General features: G+C 41.6%; 1 protein-coding gene across 11 annotated transcripts in view; it reads right to left on the reverse strand.

Annotated features, from left to right (window-relative positions):
- The window catches only part of zmiz1a (zinc finger, MIZ-type containing 1a), a 125339-nt gene that overhangs the window by 29895 nt on the left and 76300 nt on the right, over window positions 1–19144 (reverse strand). For 8 of the 11 annotated variants that reach the window (XM_047154145.2, XM_047154144.2, XM_047154147.2 and 5 more), the window contains 2 exons: window positions 14641–14754; window positions 8624–8729 (listed from right to left, as the gene is read on the reverse strand). In XM_047154145.2, the coding sequence (XP_047010101.1) occupies window positions 8624–8729; window positions 14641–14754 (220 nt within the window). The other 3 variants (XM_017464296.3, XM_017464294.3, XM_017464295.3) reach the window with 3 other exon arrangements.

The following is a 19144-nucleotide window of genomic DNA, read 5'->3' on the forward strand; positions in this document are numbered from 1 at the left end:
ACTCTGGAACCCGCCCACACACACACACAGACACACACACACACACACACACACACACACACGCAAACAGACACACCTCTGTCTCCAGACATTACTGATATACTCAACTACAAAGAGACTTACCGATGGCCAAGCTTTGCCTCCGCACGTCTCAGCCCATTCTTCTCACAGCGCCGGGAAACAGGACTCAAGCGGTTGGAAAACAACTCCAGAGAAAAAAAAATGTTCAAGCTTTCTGAGCACTTCCCTGTTCTTCCCTCCCTGTTTGCCTCTCAGTCTCTCCCCCGCTCCTCTCTCTCTTTCACTCGGTCTGTCTGTTTCTCAGGGCACCAGGACTCTGTTTTCTCTCTTCTTTCGTCTGTCCAGTGACTGCACGATACACATCAATTATTCAGAAGCGGTCTCTGGATTTCCACGGCAAAGCCAATCACAGATGGAGCTGTGTGCTAATGGGCTCCTGCTGTACCTGCCACCGGCTCCTTCATGCTCCGAGACACTGGGCCACAGGGAATCAGGTTAAGCTCTTCAAAACTTCACACAGCTCACACACCCATACACAACTCTCCACTTTCCAGCACACACACACACACACGTATTCACTGCTGGGAGAGTGACCGCATGCCTGTAAAGCATCTGCACTGCAAAGCCACAAATGAACAGGAAGCTCTCTCTGGTTTCAAAGGGGTTAAAAGGAAGCGAAAGAAAAAGAGTGCAAAAGAGTGAAACAGACAGAGAGATAGAACGAAGCAAATCCTTTCTCACCTTGGATGTGCTGTTTAACTGATGTCCCCAGTCTCTCTCTCTCTAGTGATCCACTGCACTTTTGCCTAATGTCCCCATCACGTCGAGATGGATGGACAGACACACACACGAGCGCAGACACACGCGTACACACACGAGCACAGACACACGCGTACACACACTCGCATACACATGCACGGCGTGCCACTTTGCCCCGAAGGGAGCAAGAGGGAAATATGCAAGCGGCTCACATTTCAGACTTGCAAAGGGGGATGGTGCCTAACGTGGCAGACAGTCTGTGTCTTGGCCCATAGCCAAAGCATCACAAGAGAGAGTGATGGGAAAAAATCCCAAACAACAAGCTTGAATCAATCCAGTCAAAGCTGTGTTTGAAAAAAGTGATTACTGCTACCAAAGCAGGGGAATCCTCCCTATTGGTGAAGCTAATCTGTGCAAGTTTATGTGGGTTTGTCTGACACTAGTGCCATCAAATTACGCTGATTAATTAAGTCCGGGGCTGATGGCTGGCCCAACTGAACCATCTTACCCACACTATCAGAGAGGGTGGCGCTGATGGGAAAATTGTTAGTTTTTAATTCCCCTGATGATGAGGGCTGATTATAACCACCTAAAGTGTTCAAATTTAGAAACCGATCCTGCTATTTTCCCAGGCCGTCAATGCCGAGTCTTCATTAATTAATGAATAAAGCTGTTGAATTAGTGTTGCATAGTGCTATCATTGCTTTAACAGTATCATTGTTAGCTTTAACTTGACACAGCTAAAAACACTCGAAAATTATTATTGTCATGCTCATCACTTTCATCCAATTAAAAATAGATCTTCTGTTCAGGCATTTTATATATTTATATATATATATATATATATATATATATATATATATATATATATATATATATATATATATTAAAGCATCACGGCCAGAGCAACCTCGCAGCCTGAGAATGAGTCCTTCAATATTATACTTCTGCAGTGTGAAAGAAATCATAGAAACGCGAGGACATGTCAGGGCTGCAGGCTACATTAAAGAGGTGAAGAGATGAAGCTGGCTCAGGCAGGAAATTGAGCTTCCTCTCACTCTTACTGCAAAAGCAATGAGTCATAACAGGTCTCCAACCATGCAGTCGGCACTTGTGACACATCTAGGCGGACGCAAATAAGCCTTCAAAGCTGATCCAGGTTCGGATTAACTTTTTTAGATCGTGCTAAAAACTTTCCAATTTTCATAGTTTCACACCAAGTACAACATAAGGACCGAACTCCAGTTTAACTGTTGCTGAGCGATTTCATCAGCTGGACATGGCACAGAACATGTCAAAACAGTGGCCTCGTTAGAGGCAAAAACCAGTCCTGTTCATTATTTCAGCCTGCTCCTCTCCCCACTGCAGGGGTTGATTACATTACTAGCACAAGAGATTCTGGCTTACTAATTACACATCATTAGAGTTAAAGCTCCACATGGAGAAACCAAGGCAGTGGATTTCTGATCGCCGGGTGGTGGACTGAATAAAGAAGGGAGGACGAATGGGTTTGCGGCGAGTGTGTGCCACAGGGAGAGCCCTGGGCTTGGGTTTCCTGTGTATTTGCACTCACATCAGCTCTATAAACTGTGTGTGTGGATATGACATGTAAAATACAGCAGGGCCAAGGAAAAGCGATCCGTCACGAGCGACATGGCAGATTGGGTGCTCTCTTGACGCTGCCTTCCAGTTGGGCTGATTTACAACATGCTGACGGAATTCTTATGCAGAGCAGCGACATTCTTTACATTTGCACTACAGGAGCACGCTAGTTACCCCTCACTGCTGCAGCTTTGGAGCTGCTTTCACTTCCACCTTCATTCAGTAATTCATTCAAAACATTAAAAAGCTCATCACGGTGTCTTCTTGAGCAATCAGCTCTGCCTAACAAGGCTATTCTTACCCTAACTTACACAAACAAATGTGATTAAGGAGTAAAAAGCTCTGGCATGGTGCAAGTTTTTTTTGTGCTGCTAAAATGAGAAGTGAGAAGCATCGCTCAAGGAGACAGCCGAGTGCATTAACATGGCAGCTCACGCTTTGCAACAGAGGGCGCCGAAACTTAAGAGAAGGATGATTTTTCACCAAACTGCTGTAAGGAGTCAGAGTGCATGCTGGATACTATCAATCTTTGTCCCACTCTTTGGGTGTTAAGCCATCGTTTAGAACCCCAAAAGCCACCAGAGCACCTCTCAAAACTCAACAGCTTTTGGATTGTATCATAATCTGAAAATGATCAAATACACAGACAGGGCCATCAACAAGAGGCTGATTCCACAACTGAGGAGTCATTTGTGTCCCGCTGATATTTGATTCACAAATACTGTATGTATATAAATTAAGAGTTAAAAAAAACAATTTTAAACATGGGTAAAGTGTACTTTACCAAAACCTATGTACATATTTCAAATAAATAAATTTAAAACCATTAATGTACCGCACATTATAACTACACTGATATACACCATGAAATATAATCATTACAATACTTCAAAAATCTTATTATTTTTTACAATAACGTGTCAACACATTTAACAGCTCATGCTTGAAACATCCTTGTCTGCGAGTCATCCATTATAAATGATGAAAAATGCACATTTTTAGTGCTGACAACATTCTCTCAGCTCTGCTACATGGACACATTCAAGACTGGGAAATATTTCGGAATATTCCGCAAGTCACATGTTCAACAGGAAGCTCCATTATCTGAACCTCCTAAAGTTCATGGGAAGAATAAAAGTAATCAATTAATGGAAAAATATTAAGCACATTATAAATGTCCTTAATGAACTCATCCATTAGCATAGATGTTAGTTAACCAGATGTTGTGTATTTGCTAATTCAATGTGGAAAAAAAAAAACCCAGTCCTGTGACTTTCAACACTGTTACTCCTTTAAGAGCATAACGCAGCCGTAGTCAGCAAAGAAACAAAAACTAGCATGAAAGATGTTGCTTGAGATGGGTTAGCACATTTTTAATGTTCTCAGCTTCTGTGTACTAGCAAATGATGAGTATCATGGGCTAAATAGCACCCCAGTCATGGAATCCCTCTGGAAATAAATCAGTCCATACAGGATCTCGTTGCAGGAAGAGCTGCGGCTTTTTCAAAATTTGCGATACAATTTGATGAGTTTTTTCCTCCTTTTTTTGCGTCTTTCGCAATAATGTTTGTTGGTAAATAAGACCTTTTAGCTGAACTCATGTTCAATGCACGTGAATCGAAGAAGACTTTGGCTGAATGCGTGTTGTGATGACGTCACAACGCATTTTGTCCCAAATCAACGGCTATTTTGAAACATTACAAGCTCCTCCAAATATTCCGGGGTTTGCTTGATTTTGCGGTCATTTCTGAGATCGCAAAATCACGAAATCCTGGAGGGGCTAATAAATAAGTAAACAGAGCAACAATCACAGAGTTATGAACGTTAGTACATCACACTTCCCTTATTAGAAACCAATAAATCCCCCTTTTTTTTAATGTTTTAAAATATAAACCCAACTCCAAGTACAATGCAGATGAACTGAAGCCACAGAGAAGCTGTTGTGTTCTGAACACTTAAAGTACACTTTGGAAAAGACAACAAAGCATTGTTGTGTATCCAGTCGCAACTGTCTTCTGTGCCACTTGCTAAAACTAGTCAAAAGGCACGTAAAAAACACTCGACCAGGAGCGCACCTCGCAATTAGTCTGTCGCAACATCTCAAGAAGAACAATAGCATGCTATCTTTGCTCTCGCATGCAAGCAAAAACGGGTCTTATGGAGATGAAATTGGTAGAGAAAAGTGTAAACAATAGCAGGCCGCCTGAATAGGGGTGTGGGAATGAGAGACGCGTCCCGCCAGACAAACACATTAGCTGTCACTCGCTATGCTAATGTACTTTCTATTAAATGTCAACATGACATGCTCTAAGGGAAGAACAAGCTGTTGATCTAAGACAGCTGACTGCTAGCACTGACAGCACAATGTTCAAATAATAAAGAGGAAAAAAAACGACAACAGTGGTAAAATATGTACATTTTTAATGATATAAATGTGTGCAGATGAGTGAAATAATGAATCACTTCATTGGTTTGTATTTCAGGATAATTCCGATGTGTTCAGATAAAAGCCTGTGAGTGCTGCAAGTGTTCAGTAAAACAGACAAAAGAGCTGCTGCTGGATGTTAGACAAAATAATTATCTTATTGCCCTGTCAGTGGGGCGCCCACCAAAGCCGGGGTAAGGAGTCTGTCTGTAGCATGTAAGCAGATCAGCTCCGAATCCAGACACATACGCACACACACTGTGGACAGATCACTCCAGCAATCACAGATTAATACAGGAGGCTAATCCTACTGACAGAGAGGTCAGCGTTCTGTTCATCCTGTCCCTTTCTCTCTCTATCTCTCACACACACAGAGAGACACAACCCTAAAGATGATAGTGATAATGAGTCTTTATTAATCACATATACATCACGAAAATTCTTTTCGTTGCATACCCCAGCATGTGAGGAAGTTGGGGTCAGAGTGCAGGGTCAGCCATGATAGAGCACACCTGGAGCAGACAGGGTTAAGGGCCGTGCTCAAGGACCAAACAGTGGCAGCTTGGCAGTGCTGGAGCTTGAACCCCCGACCTTCCGATCAGTAACCCAAAGCCTTAACCGTCAAGCCACCACTGCCCCAGTTCAAGATCAGTTATTGATTCGATAATGGCAAACATGAATATGTTTGCCCTGATCACATCACTCTTTTTCAATCTTATCAAACTGCCAAGCAAAAGTACTGCATACATTTCAAATGTACTACCTCTGATGTGCACCTCAGGGAGCAGTAAAATGCCAAAATGCCAAAATCTGAGAACGCACGATAAACCAGACCGTCAATCAAATTATGATTGTTGAAGGACATCAGCGATTAATTGAGGGAAAGACAAATACAGCGCAACAGGAATTCCACAAAGAGTCGATTAGAAGCTTTTGGAATTAGGTTCATTATGGACAGATATGTTCTTGCCATCTACAGCGTGTGTAAAGCGTGTTACGCAGGTCGGGGATCTTAGTATAACTGTGCATTGATCGAGCAGCATGGCTCAGTGCTTGAGTGTGTGGTGTCGGGTGGCCGTCCTTCTGTCGCCATCCTGCCTGTCACTGGTCTTTTCACTTGAGCTGCACTTTCCCCACCACAACCCAGCATGCACTGTGTACATGTGTGTGTATGGTTTTGTATGTAAATGTATGTATGAGAGCAACAGAGATAAATAAATAAAGAGCTAGGCAGACATAGAGACGAGGAGAGAATGAGGATGTGAGCAAAGGCCAGGCGGAGTTAGTGTTTATGGCTGCTCTGTGCTGTCGTCTCCCTGTCTGGGGCAGCAGACGCCCTTGTGACAGGGTCAAGATGGATGCCTGTACCATGAGAGTGGGGAAGCTCCAGTCCATATCTACTTTCCTCCCTTTCTTCAGCAAGCACGCTTCCAAATGTACCCGCTGCTAAGAGGACACAAAGGATCCTAACAACTCCAGCAGTCGCCACACAGCTCCTCTCAGTTTTATGAGGCACGTGAGTGCAATCCACGTCAATAAATGTCAAATATTATCTCCCTTTATACTCAGTGCTGCTTAGTATCTACAGAAGAGAACCAGCCACTCTTTTTGGAAGGCTCCCAGCGTCCAGCAATCCTGGTAATCTGTACTCCTCTAAAACATCTGTTTATCTTCATTCCCCACAGCTCGCCATGTCAGGCCTTCTCCGAATGAAGTACACACACACTTCAACCCGAGTGCTCTTTCGCCATCTATCTGTGTTTTGTTGATGCCCGTTCGTAGCTCACTTTGACAAATGGACAAGAACAGGACACGTCAGGAGAGCTGGGCTTTGGCTCGGCAGGTCAGGATTTCAAACAGGGCCAGTTAGAAATGAACACTACTCTCGAGCAATGCTTTTTTTTTTTTTTCTTTGATGGCATTTTCACAAATTAGGCATTTCTGGTGTCTGCTTTTTTAATCTAATTGGTGAAGGGATGTTTAAACAAGGACACAGGGTGACCAGGAGAAAGCTTTTCATAGCTGCTCAGCTGCCCTGGCTTTCTCAAGGCCATACGTTTGGGTTGAACATTTATATAGGAGTTAAATGAATCCTGTCCTTCTTCATAACATGTGGAAGTTATTCTGACTTTAACAGCGGCGTCGGAATGGAAGTGGCTGTCGGCTTTTTCAAGCACTTAATTACTTACTTTCCGCTGCTGCTGAAAGTAAAACCTTATGTTTTACCTCCTCGTGCAACTGGCAAATATCAAAGTGAAGAAAGGCTGACCACTATTTAGCCAAATTCAGCTTTTCTGACCACAGCAAATAGTGTGGCTAATAGTTTGCCTGGGTGAAGTTTGATAAGTGACTAATAGAAACACATTATTAACACGTTATCATGTTTTACTATGTGAATTTAATTTATTTTTGAAAACATACACTCATTTCAAATCTGATGACTGCAACACACTCCAAAAAAGTTGGGACGGTCGACTGGTGCTGAAGACACCTGTTGGTTAAGTTTAGCAAGAGGAATTTTCCCCCATTCATCCATTATGCATTTCTTCAGCTGTGCAACTGTACGGGGCTTTCATTGCCTTATTTTGCGCTCCATAATGCGCCACACGTTCTGGTGGTAGCACCCGCGCTTTCTGCTTACACAACCATGCGCTTGTAATCCGGGCAGAATGTGGTTTGGAATATGTTGCTCCGAAATGTGTACATATCTTTCTGCGTTAATGGTGCCCCCACAGATGTGCAAGTTAGACATGCCATGAGCACTGACACGCCCCCATACCATGACAGACGCTGGCTTTTGGACTTGACGCTGATAACAGCTTGGATTGTCCTTTTCCTCTTTGGCCCAGAGAACACCACGGCTGTTTTGTCCAAAGACTATTTGAAATGTCAATTCGTTGGACCACAAAACACAATTCCACTGTGTTACTGTCTATCTCAGATGAGACCGAGCCCAGAGAAGTCGGCGATGCTTCTGGACAGTGTTGATGTATGGCTTCTAATTTGCATAGTAAAGCCTTAACATGCATCTGTGGATATGCAGCGGCGAATGGTGTGGACTGACAAAGGTTTACCAAAGTATTCCCGAGCCCATGTCAGGATATCCATTACAGACTCATGATGGTTTTTAAGACAGTAATGTCTGAGGGATCGGAGATCACGCACATTCAGAAGTGGTTTTCAGCCTTGCCCTTTACGCTCCGAGATTTGACTGGATTCCTTGAATCTTTTAATTATATTGTGCACTGTAGAAGGTGAACCGCCCAAAATCCTACCGATCTGACTTTGGGCAATGTTGTTCTCAAAATGTTGGAGTATTCGCTGACCTATCTGTTGGCAGATTGATGAGCCTCGACCCATCCTTGCTCTTGAAGGACTAGGCCTTTTTTGGAGGCTCCTTATATACTATGATTAGACGATTGCCTCACCTGTTTCACATCACTTTCTTGTTTCAACTTGTCACATCATAAATTGCCCCTGTCCCAACTTTTTTGGAACATGTTGCATGCATCAATTTCAAAATAAAAGTTTATCTTAAAAAAAAACTATGCAGTTGATTAGGTAAAATATCAAATACCTTGCCTTTATACATTTTTTGTTTAAATACATTTCAAAGTACATTTTACAAATCATTCCTCTTTGTTTTTTCTTTGGCATTTTCTATACTGTCCCAACATTTTCAGAATTGGGGTTGTGCAAGTTTGTGATGTATAAAATGTAGTTTGCATTTAAAAATGGACAGTCTTTTCTGTGCTGTAGACGTGAGAGAATGACAGAGGAGGCAGTGCATAAAAAACTCTGAGCAGAAATGCCTACCTGCTGACTTTGGGGTGAACTTGTCCCGGTTGGCTGCACACACAGCCAGGAGCCGGTAGCCCAGGTCCAAGTCAAAACCCTGCTGTGCGGCAACACGGCTCACCACCTGTAGGGACAGAGCACGAGTGTGTTAAAACATGTCTCTGTGTCAGAGCCAATGCATGAGAAGAAACGCTTCTTCCTCTGCTGTGCTCTGTAGAGAAACTCCCAAAAAAAAAACAAAAAAAAAAACGCCTCATAAAACTCTCCGCACTAGGGGATATGAACTGAACTCCTCTAAAACATGCTGCTTAGGACTGGGACTGTTCCATTTACATATATAAGATATGCGCAATTATGCTTCCTTAAAATTCCACCCCAGCCCCTCATGAGAGCAGCTTAATCCAGAAGTGTGTTAGCACTACACCGTTCACCCTGCATATCTCATCCTCTTACACAAAATATCTCACTAAAATAACTCAGAGTGGAGCAATTTCCCCTATTCCCCATTCAAACACATGAAATATTTACCATATCTGTTTGCATGAATAATGCATAGCAAAGGAAAACAGCCACCTCCACTGATGTGTCTCTGTATTAAAGCTGGATTGGTTATTTTCTCACTGATGGCTTTTCCCTGGAGACATGTCTGTTTGTTTTCTCACTCACCTGAGCCTAAACTTGGCCCAATGAACTCAACGGAAGAAAAAACAAAAACATTTCAGTGCAAATCTATAGTGAACAAGGCCAAAAGGTAGAATGTAATGTGGCATGAAAGGCACAGTGGTGGAAATGGAAATTCTGCCTCCACAAAGGGGTTCAGTCAAACAAAAGAATTCTTAGAAGAACATTAAAAGACACATCTGTCATTTATTGCGACAGTGCACAGTCCTGGATTGCTACAGTCACAGCTCCCTTTTCTTAAAACAAAGACCGATGTTTCTTCACAAAAAAAGCTGAAGTGATCATGCAGAACAACAAACTAAGCCTAGAGAATTAAAGACAGAAAACTAACCTGCCATTAATCAGCAGCATTGCACTATCAGTACTATCAGCTACAATATGTCAACTTTAGCTGAGACCACTGCTAACAAACAGTAAATCATACACCACCGTATCAGCTCCACAGTAGAATAAATCACTTATTAACTCTATTTAACTCAAACCAAACCTTCTGATGTATGCATTTAGGGATGAGCAATATGACAAAAATATCATATCACGATACCTGAAGACATTTCTACGATACATGATGCGTATCACGATATATAGTTTATCTAGCAAACTTTCTGCTAAATAGTATTAAAATAAATAAACGGGAAAAAAAAATGTTAAACTGAGTTTTCTTCAAGATTAAGTAAAAAAAAAAAAAAAAAAAAGCCAAATCAATGGCATCCATTCAGTACCATTTAATTTGTAATTATTAAAAACATTAAAAACATACATCACCATACCAAGGATATCTCAATCATTTATCAAGATATCAATATTATATCGATATATCACCCAGCCCTATATATATTCATTTCACTGTTTGACTGTCAAAAATCACGTTCAATGAAAACACTGACAACCTAACCTGGAAAGACAGCATTTCATTCATGGTTTAATAGTCAAATAATTCAACGGTGACAAGACTCTGAGATCTGATGAACAGCATCTCTTATAATGAAAATCCAGAGACATTTTTTATCCTGTAGTTTGCGGGGCGTTTGACAGCAGAAATGTCGAGTTTCTGCCAAACTTTAATTTCCCTTCTGCAACTGCATCTGCCAAGAGTACGGGACCAGGCACGGTGCCACGCAGGCTAGCACGGATTCGAACGGGCTTTAGAAATGTTCCCTCTTATAAGCCTTTGCTTCATAATCTCTTTTCTCAGAATGCTGGCCCAAAAATTATATGATTTAGCAGCAACATTTCAGGTCACTGAACCAGGCTGATCCGAGTTTATGGTTTTATCATGTAGCAAGAATATGAGGGAAACAAAATAACAACAAGAACAGTTGAGGATCGTTAGAATAAAAGACATGCCGCAAATCAAAACACCCAGGATATTTTCTTCTAGTTAGTAGTGGATATTCCATTGACAATTTATCTTATCTGACATAAACTAAGATGATTATAAACTATATTGATGGAAACAGACACACCAGGTCAGTCCTTTCACATGCTTGGGGGATGTGAGTATAAATAAGAAATGGAAATAACTTGATAGTGAGTAATTGTGTTGATTTAATTCTGAGGATTTAAAATCATTGTTTAGTTTTATTTAACCTTGCTACACTCAGATTAAAATAACTTGAACATAGGCTCTATGAGTGGACTGGCGTCCAATCAGAGGGGGTTTCCTGGGAGAGGCGCCAAATCCACTGCAACCCTGACCAGGATAGAGCGGTTACTGAAAATGAATGCATACTCTCTATAATATAAATACTGCTTACGTATTTCTACAGGGTGTCCCAAAAGTCTCCATACATAGGGGGAAATTTACACTTTTTAACAAAATGTCTTCCAAAAAATTTCATACTTATTTTGGAAGACATTTGTTCGAAAAATTGGCAAAAATACTCATGGATATCAAACAACCGCAAACAAAACAAAGCTTTATAAAACAAAATCTTTGTTAAATATGTGTGCAACAATTATTGCCACCCTTTCAGTCAATACTTTGTACTAGCTCCCTTTGTCTTCTCCTGTAATGACTGATGAGGTTAGAGAATACATGGCAAGGGATCTGAGACCATTCCTCCATACAGAATTTCTCCAGATTCAAGGTCCACACTCATGGACTCTCCTCTTCAGTTCACAGGGTTTCTGTGGGTTTTAAGTTTGGGGACTGGGATGGCCATGGCAAGATTGATTGATTTTTTGGTCAGTAAACCATTTCTGTGTTGATTTTGATGTATGTTTTGGATCATTGTCCTGCTGGAAGATCCAACCACGGCCCATTTTAAGCTTTCTGACAGAGGCAGTCAGGTTTTCATTTAATATCTGTTGATATTTGATAGAGTCCATGATGCCATGTATCCTAACAAAATGTCCAGGTCCTCTGGCAGAAAAACAGCCCCAAACATAAAGAGCCAACACCATATTTAACTGTGGGCATGAGGTACTTTTCCATATGGGTACCTCTCTGGTGTTTTTTGCCAAAAAGCTCTATTTTGGTCTATTTTGGACCATAGAACCCGATCCCATTTGAAGTTCCGGTAGTGTCTGGCAAACTGAAGATGCTTGAGTTTATTTTTGGATGAGAGTAGAGGCTTTTTCTTGAAACCCTTCCAAACAACTTATGGTGATGTAGGTGACTCTGGATTGTAGTTTTGAAGACTTTCTGACCCCAAGACGTAATTAACTTCTGCAATTCTCCAGCTGTGATCCTTGGAGATTTTTTGGCCACTCAAACCATCCTCTTCACAGTGTATTGAGATAATATAGACACACGTCCAATTCCAGGTTGATTCATAACATTTCCAGTTGACTGGAACTTCTTGATTATTGCCCTGATGGTGAAAATGGGCGTTTTCAATGCTTGTGCTATTTTCTTTTAGCCCTTCCCATTTTGTGGAGCTCAACAACCTTTTGCTGCACATCACAGCTATATTCTTTGGACTTACCCATTGGTTTGAATGACTTTGGGAATTTGGCCTACGTCATACCTTATATTATACCCCTGATTGAACAATGGTTGAACAATTTCTTGTTCCTAGTCACCCAGGTGTACATTTCTTTTTAATCTCAATGGGAATATTGTTTGATATCCATGAGTACAAATATCCATGAGAACAGAATATTTTGGTTAATTGTTTGTATTTAGTGCCAATATTAGCGGAGGGCACTGTGTGTGTATATATATATATATATATATATATATATATATATATATATATATATATGCGTGTGTGTGTGTGTGTGTGTATTTTATTTTCCTAGATAGCCTTTAAAGATCATTTAAAGGAACGCAATCGAAGTGCAATTACATGCATAATACGAGAGCTACACGAATACATGAGTTCATCATGAGTGAGAAAGATAACTCTGTGTGTATTTACAAAGAAATGGAAATCATGTACAGAATGAGAATTATATTTTGCTAAACAGTGTTCATTTCCCCTATGTATGGAGACTTTTGGGACATACTGTAGTTTATTAAAACGATTAATCCACAAACATCCACGTTAAAAAATATTCTCCAATATTGTTTCACTTTAAGAAAAACAAATGTAAAGTAATATGGGTCCTTTGACCTGCAGATGATGAAGAAGGACAGTGAAACAATGTGCTCCCAGATAGTAGTTGTCACTATTGCTCCTGACAGGCTATGGGACATGTCATTTATCATTTGGCACAGTGTGGAGAGAGTGTGTGTGGTGGGACGAAAGACTGTGTTGGGTACGGATCAGCAGCGGTGAGCTACCTGCTGCCCGAGGGGCCAATGTGTAAGACATGTCCACATCTGTCGACTAGCATTCTTATCAGCTCTTCACTTTCATCTCCCTAACAGCCAGAACAGTGCTGGAAGGCGGGGATGGGGGAGGACGATTCAGAAAGCTAATTCTAAACACACCTAAATAGACCAAAGACACCTACATGCAAATTGAATTGGCAAAGGAAAGCGATGTTATATACACAAACTGCACAGATATACCGTACACATAAATGTCTACTTGTTTGTGTGCATTTAGAATTCGTACATAACAAACCCTGAAGGACTTAACCGAAACAATGTTTTAAAAAAAAATAAAGAATCACTTAAGTATAATGGATAATTACAGGAGACCGAATTATTGGACAGCACTTTCATTACGCAGTATAAAGAAAATGCCATATACATGGATACAGGAAGTAGCAGCAGACTGAATCAGAACTCATCTCGAATCTCTGTGCTAGGGGTGGTCTTGTCTGAAGATCAAAGCTAAAGCGATCTTCCTCTTCTACTTCGGGTTCACACATGTTTTGACATTCACTTGCAATCTCTCGTGTCATCTACATTGTGCACTTAGCCTTTGATGATACATGATAGAGTCACTCGAACTATGCACAAAATTCCTTCCATTAACTTCGGCTTCTTCTTTGTATACTTCTTCGCTGTTTTTGCTAGTCATCGGGGGCATGAATGAGATCTCAGATGGAATTTGTTCTCTCCATGAGCTCTTGATTGCAGAATTTACTATAATTAATCAAACAGCAAAAGGCTAAAAGTGGTTTCAAAGAGTGGCTGAATTCTCTGTTTGGCTGGTTTAAACAGGGCTTTAGGGGCTTTAGGGACTTATTTAAAGAATAACGATTATTTTGTCGTTTACTCGATGCTCCTTCAGTTTGCCATTAAGTCCCATAATCTCGCCATAAGCTGAAGATTCATCCAGCATTACCCCCAACTGCTCCTACAAAAGAACACTCTCGGATCACACGGCTAAACGCGGCTGTTGATAAGACATAAATTTTTCCAATATGTTTTTTAGTAAATCATTATCTGAAGAATGGAGACTGATCACAGGCAGAGTGGAAACGTCTCTGCTGGAAATCAATGGGAAGGATGGCTTTACAGCCACGCTAAGCGCCTGCTCTGGAGGCCTGTGTGAAGCTGGAGGTGTTGGTCACTGGCCTCCTGCCATAATCGATGAGCAGCTGCAGTGGAGGATGGCAGGGTTGACTGCTTCTCCCTGACCTGTGCTTAAGTACCAGTGTCTTATCAGAGCAAAGGGGAGAAGGACAACGCGAGAGGGAAACCCAGAGATATAGACTGCGTGTGTGTGAGTGTGTGTGAATGAAAGTGAGGGGGCAGGGCAAGATAGAGAGAATGAACACCAAGACTGAGAAACAGAGAAGGAAAAAAAAAAGGGCAAGTGAGTGGGAGTGAGACAGAGATTATGCGAGAGGGAATAAATGCAGTCTAAGAGAGAGAGAGAGAGAGAGAGACCTTGGAGAGAGAGCTCGCAGAGAGAGAGGGGAGAGCCCAGCTATGTGAAGCGTGACTTTTGCTTTAACCTCCATCTCTGGCCCCTGATAGGGCAAAAGGAGTGGAGCAGCTGATGTCTTACCGTCAGACATCCCATCAGGCTTTGCTCAAACGGCCTCTGGAATGCTCTCGGGTCGCCACACCAGTCGAGCAGCTCTGTAGCCGCTGTCTGAAAATTGGCCGGGTTCTGTAAGTGCTGTTGGAGAGAAAGCAAATTTACTATATTAAGCACTAAATCCAAACATCACAGCAGACATTCAGTATATTTCAATTAGAAAGCACCTCTCATACAGAAACTGCAAGAGACTGATTACCCAATTTGTCCCTTTAAAAGCCTGGAATGCACACTGAGGAACGTATTGTGATATACGTACTGAAGACAAAATAGTAGACAAATAGTAGCGGAGACCGGGTTTTATAATTAGAACATGAAAAAACTGATAGCCACTATTTGCAAAATGCACTGTTAAGATTCAGTACTCATGAGGGTAATAAAATATTATTCATTCGATTAACTGATTCATTAATTGATTAATATATATTATAAATCTGTACCTTATTTGGTTGCCTGGGTTAAAACTATGATTATACAGGCATGAATGAATGAATGAATGATTAACATTACCATATTAGCAAGATCATACCACAAGGTAAAAGGCAATTTACTACAAACTGGACCCATAAGTACATAGCTACAATTCACTCATTATACTAATTAGGTAAGCTTGCTATACATTGCCTGATCTTGCAATTATGGTTAAATAGCCAGCACAAATCTGTGTGCTATTTTCTCCTCTGATTGGCTAGTAAACAACCTCACACTCACTGTTACAACCATTGGTTTACAATTACAGCAATTCCTTACTCAAACTTTTGCATGTTTTTTCCCCCCCAGATGCTTATTTATGGCTACATATAGTGTCTCATAAAAATTCGGAATTACAAAATATGCTCTACATATTTGCAAACATTCAGCTAGAACTGTGGTTTGGGCTTCATGCTTACAAATTATGTGAATTATGATTACAAAACCGGTTCTACACATTTGCACTGCTTTCACGGAGAACGTGAAAGATTGCTGCCAGGAGCCATGTGATATGTGAGATGCCATCTTATGGGTGTTTTCGTTTGTATTTGCAAAACGTGCTCTACACATTTGCAAATAGTAAAATCCGAGTGCAAACTGTTTCACAATACAAGTACAAAATCTGCTCCACACATTTGCAAATAGTGACGCAGATTACACACTTACATTACAAAACATGCTGTAGATTGTAATCATAGCTAACAATAAATACGTTGTCCTGAGACGGGTGTTGTCATGTGTTTATAAGAATAAATAAATACATACATAAATAAATAAATAAATGGAAACGGACTACAATTCTAACTCAATGTCACAGCAACAATGTTTTTAATTGAGGAAGTACAGCGTATATCAGTGTATTCAGTGAATGTTTTCTTATCTAATCCCCTCGATGAAAAGATAAACAGTATAAATTAGGTTTTGGCACATGTGTTCTCGTATGAGATAATAATGAGATTTCTCTCAAAGCCACAACCGATTCATTCAATCCGAGCTTCAAGAACTCGGTTTGTCTAGGTCCTTACATAAAAAAAGAAAGAAAGAAATTGTACAGCACAATTGAATTTAAGCACTCTTTATCAACCTTACTTTGATCACTGGACATTCTGACCTTCGCAGAAAAGTAAAAAAAAAAATCTTCTTCAAAGATGCCTCAAAGCATTCTGAGATAAAAGGCATTTTGAGTGAGGGTTGTTTATATTTTCAAGTCTCTCTGGGGAGAGTTGCAGCTCCTCCTGCTCCATCTTTGCTTAACCTCTGCTGCATCTGTGTGACCCTGTGAAGACCCAGCCACTAAACACAAGGCCTCCTGGCTTGAACGCAGCTGTGCATTCTGGGATGGATCAGTCCCCCCCCATTAACAAAGAGCTCAACGCTCCTCAAGGCCTGCTCACACCACCCCTGCATGTCCTAATCCACCCTCCTCATCATCTTTTGTCCGCTAAGATGTAATAGATCCGCAACACTGAAAGCAGTAGCCAAGCGGGCCGGTAAACAAAAGAATGCACATGAGGGAAGCTTTGAGGCACTGAATGAGAAGAGGCTTATTATTTTTCACAGATTTTTTTTTAATTGAGTCCTGAAATTGTTTATCCTTTCCTTGAGTCAACCCCTCCTTTTCCTTTCCATCCCTATCACGCTGCTGCTCACAAGACATGATGAGAAATTTAAAACGAACGAGCCAGCAGAGCTCTTCAGAGCTCTCGGCTTTGGAAATGGCCCAACGCTGTTCGGCCGTGCCGAGAGGAAGACCGCGCACACTCTGAAAACTTCCATTATGCTTGTTGACGGGCACCTCCTCTTCCCCGCTTGCTTCAAGGAAGCAGCATTGTCTCCGGGGGGGCAGCAGAGGTCGCCATTTGAATGAGCAGCTTTGGTGTCCATTGACAAAGAGCTCATGTGACAAAGAGCCAGTGTGTGCTGCCACACAGCCCCGCTGCGTAAATCCCGCACAACATAAGGGCAGTGCGGGCCGGGGAAAAATCTCCTCCTGCCACAAAGCTGGTCGTGACGAAATTGCGTTTTGAGGCGAGTAATTCCCTGATTGAGTTGGTATTCTGAAATGAATAATGAGTGATGGGGGAGGGAACTGAAGGTAAGACAGAGGTGAGAGGGATAAAAAAAAAAAAAGCGTTTGTAAGTGTGTGTTTAGTGGCACAGTTGAGCTGAGGTGTGCGTTCAACCACTGTGTAGTTGGCACCGCTTATGGCACAGGTGTTCCGAGAGCTCCAGCCAAACCTCAGCGCTCCACCTTTCCCCCGCCACGCTGACACTGTCCAAACATGACCCCTGCACCACAGGACTCCATCTATTTGACACTTGACAAAGCCTCATATTGCTGTTTTAAATTTGGGTAAGACTAATAAGAGATATTTCCCAACATTTGTCGCTTGAATACAAAGGCATGTCTAATCTAGATTTCTTTTTTTTTAGATTTTTGTACCATCAGAGAGGTAAGAGTGCTCATCTCATCAGTATTTGGATGTGAAGCTCCACATCTGGCTGCTTTAGAAACAGAGCATGGTTCACTAGCACCACACATTTGTATTCTTCTTGCATGCGAATAGTAATTCAGTCCTGCTCCAGAACGTAGGAATAGGCTTTCTAATTAAAACTGAGTTGCTCTGCCATGTTTCTCTAATTAATTTCAAGCACTGAAAGTTCTTGGTCTTGAAGAGGCTGGGGTAAATTAATTGTTCTGATCATTCGAGATAACATTTTTAAGTGCTCCGAGGGAAGTGTTGTGAACAATAAAGAGTTATATAGACTCTGAACAGGAGGGAGTTTTGCTCTAAGGAGCTGAAAGTAATGGTGTGCCAGATCCAGGATAAACACTGTATGGAATTCAGTTTGAAGTGCAACTGTAAGGGCGTAGGGGCTGTCACTGAAGCAGTTCACATTTTGTTTGATAGCTTTCAGCTGCTGTCTGCTGGTCATGTGGCTTTTACTGTGCATCAGGAGCTCTGTGACAACCGACGATATGCAAGGAAAGGCCTGTGAACAGTAAATGAAAGCCCTTCAACAATGAAGGGAAGGAAAATATTACTCCTTTACACTAACTACCTTGAATAGATCACAGATACGAGCAATGTCAATTGGCGAAAAGTAATATTGTCGAGTACATGCTAAAGCAGCAGTTGATGGGATGTTGGGATTGAAAAAATAATATTCAATTTTATAGCATGTTCCTACTGATCCTTAAGGACAGCGCCCTTCGCATGCTTCCTTTTCTTCATGCAGATGTTCAAACGTATGTCCAAAACTGGCATTTCAAAAGTATGTTAAAACTTAGACATAGAGAAATTTACAGACAAACTATAGTCCATTATCTCACTGATGACATGCAATCCAAGTGCTCAAGAAATGACTAAAGGTGCTTTCGAATAATAAGCCAGAACTGTGTATGTTTGATCAACCAAGCAGCATGTTTGAGGCTAACTTTTGAAAAAAGGTCACACGCTACTTTTCGCATTTTAGAAAGTTAGCATCGGACACGGCGTGTCGTTGCTCAACCGTCCACAATTCTGGCTCATGTCTCTATGTCTATGACAATGAGAGAAAGAGAGACGCGGCAAAGAGTGTCACAGGCCAAAGACAGAAGAAAGACAGGAAGGAGAAAGTCCCCATCAGATGCAGAGTATCAGCCTCCCAGGCAGCCAGGCTTCAAAGACAGACCTGGAGTGATAAGGTGCCCTTGTTTACCAGCAGACAGGATCAGGCTGTACCTGCTGCAGTGAAAAAAAGCGCACAAACACACACACACACACACACACTGGCCTCCAGCCAGCACCCCCGAATCAAAACAGCACATCGCATTGGGCTGCATGCAAATACAGATACACCCACAACACCGGAAATCACCGGCCTATACAGACTGACGCGTCTGTCACACTTGATATACTGCACACTCACCACACCCCAAATGTGCCATTTCAATTTGATTAACGAGTGTCAATCGATGGTGTTTTGTCTTTTTGGTTAATAAGCCACAATCTGGCAT

Source organism: Ictalurus punctatus, chromosome 3 (genome assembly GCF_001660625.3).
Source record: "Ictalurus punctatus breed USDA103 chromosome 3, Coco_2.0, whole genome shotgun sequence".
In the NCBI taxonomy this organism is placed as follows: domain Eukaryota; kingdom Metazoa; phylum Chordata; class Actinopteri; order Siluriformes; family Ictaluridae; genus Ictalurus; species Ictalurus punctatus.